Source organism: Galeopterus variegatus, unplaced genomic scaffold, assembly GCF_000696425.1.
Source record: "Galeopterus variegatus unplaced genomic scaffold, G_variegatus-3.0.2 Scaffold2133, whole genome shotgun sequence".
NCBI classification, from domain to species: Eukaryota; Metazoa; Chordata; class Mammalia; order Dermoptera; family Cynocephalidae; genus Galeopterus; species Galeopterus variegatus.
This window is the reverse complement of record NW_007728244.1, coordinates 1-2,081: the sequence shown is the minus strand read 5'-3', so window position 1 is coordinate 2,081 and position 2,081 is coordinate 1. Positions and strand designations below refer to the sequence as shown.

The following is a 2,081-nucleotide window of genomic DNA, read 5'->3' as shown; positions in this document are numbered from 1 at the left end:
TGCCCCAGGGCATTGCCTCAGGCTGCCTGTCATCTCCACAATGGGGTGACAGTCTTCTCCCAAAACAGGGCCACCACTGCAGTATCTCAGCACAGTCCCTTTCCCCAAGGACAAAGATGGCTCCTCCAAATGAACCAAGTGTCACTCCTCCATTAATCCCTTCATTACATCACTGGTCACATTGTTCCTGTGCCCATCTACACCAGAATGAGGAGGTCCCAGAGGTAAGGACTGGGTCTGACCCATTTCTGTGTCCCCAGCACCCTCTGATGCAAGCCTTGTGCCAGGTGCTGAGGAGGTCACAGTGCTGAATGGGAAACTGCCCTTACCTTTCAAGTCCTCCTGGCCCAGACCAGGTTACCCACTAGGTTGGGGGCATCACAGTGTCAGAGGTTACCACAGAGGTCAGATGTCACTCACAGAGATCATATCAGTGTCTCTGGGATAAAGCTTAGAACAGCCCGCCAGAGCCAGGAGAGAGATTTATTTCTCAAATGTTTATTGATGCTCCCTCAGACTGGAAAGGCAGCTCCCAGCATGGGGGAAAATGCAGGAAAACCCAACAGCTCCATCCCTCAGTCTCTTGACTGTGGTTGTAGAGAGAGGTGGAGTCAAACTACCTGAACTTAGGGGAGGAAATTTTGGAGCAGATAGAGGTTAGGGTAGGTCACTGTGTGGGGGGTTGTGATGAGCTTGGAGCGGAGGTCCCTGAGCACAGGCACTGGACAAGGTGAGTTGTGCTGGGTGGTTCTCAGTAGTGGTGGATAGAAAAAAAGTCTTTGGCAGTGGGCGCCAGAAGCCAAGATGGAGCGAGGCCTACCATGTGACACTGTGATACCACGTGAGGCAGTGGCGTGGCTGCGGGGCACTGGGCGGGGTCAGCAGCTGAGCCTCTTCTCACAGATCCAGCCATCCCTTTCGCTGTCGCAGGGTGCATCGTTCCACAGCCCTGAGCTCAGCATCATGACACAGTCCTCGCGCCCCATAGCATCATTGGGCTCTCCCCGGTTCCAGTGGCTGCAATGGTTGAGTGGGATATTGCNGGGGAGACAACTTTCCAATGCCGAGAATTGAAACCTCAGTCAGTTCCTGGGTCCCAGCCTGCCCATTTCTCATAATCCAGCCCAAGCCGAGTCCTTGAAATCTGGCCTAAGCACTTCTTCTCGGTTCTTAGCTGTTCTCCTCCCCAAATCTCTCCAGGAGCCCTTTACTCACCTGAAGCTGAGTGGGACTCCGTCCACCCACTGGTATCCCTGAATTTTGTGCAGGCGGCGCACGGCCTTCAGGCCCAGCCAGTAACCGCGGCCACGTGTATTCCGAGTCAGAAAGCCCTGGAAGAAGCAAAAGACGGGCCGACCCCGTGGTTCGGATCCTATATAGGGATGGCGGTGCGCTCACTGGCTGAGCGGGGTGCGGATGACACCAAGCCAAGGGTTGCGATCCCCTTACCAGTCACAAAAAAGGAAAAAAAAAAAAAGCAAAAGACGCCCCCCGCCCCAGCCTCTAGGGTCCGCCCCGCTCCACCCCACCGCCTGGGCCACGCCCACTCAGGCGAACCCCGCCTCTCCGTGCGCACCTGTTCATCCAGGCCCCCAACGATCACCAGGTGAGCGCCGGAGCCCGCGCATTGGCGCTGCGCCTCCCCCCAAGTGGTCTGCGTCACTGAGAAAAAGTAGCAGGAGCCCTCGAAGGGCAGCCACGAGGCGGGGCACTGCTTGCAGGAGCCTGCAGGGTGGTGAGGGCCAGGGAGGTGGAGTTGCTCCCGGGTGGACGAGGTTGGGGGAGTTGTTGGACAGAGGTCACAGGCGGGCAGGCAGGATCCTGGCACCTCGAGGCCCACGAACAGGGTCCACTTGCCTCCCTCCCCCCACCCCGTCTTGCTCACCGTTGTGGAACCTGATGGCCTCCAGCTCCCGGAACAGCTCGCTGCGGATGTTTTCGCGGTCCCTGCCCGCTTCAGCCAAGCCCTGGGTCACTGCGGGGTCAAGGTATTATTATCAGGAGCGGGCTCAGAACCAGGTGAAGGTCATGACCCTCGCTCGTGGTCAGTTCACAGTCAGTACCAGGGTCAAGAAGGACGT

At 57.7% G+C, this 2,081-nt stretch overlaps 1 protein-coding gene across 1 annotated transcript; it reads right to left on the bottom strand.

Moving 5' to 3' along the window:
• Window positions 1-489: 489 nt before the first annotated feature.
• Window positions 490-1,975, bottom strand: LOC103596861 (C-type lectin domain family 4 member G-like; the record flags this gene model as incomplete). The annotated part of the gene is made up of 4 exons (XM_008580608.1): window positions 490-1,017; window positions 1,216-1,331; window positions 1,577-1,725; window positions 1,886-1,975. Coding segments are annotated over 4 exons (494 nt in total), but the record flags the coding sequence as incomplete, so codon positions are not given.
• Window positions 1,976-2,081: the final 106 nt, after the last annotated feature.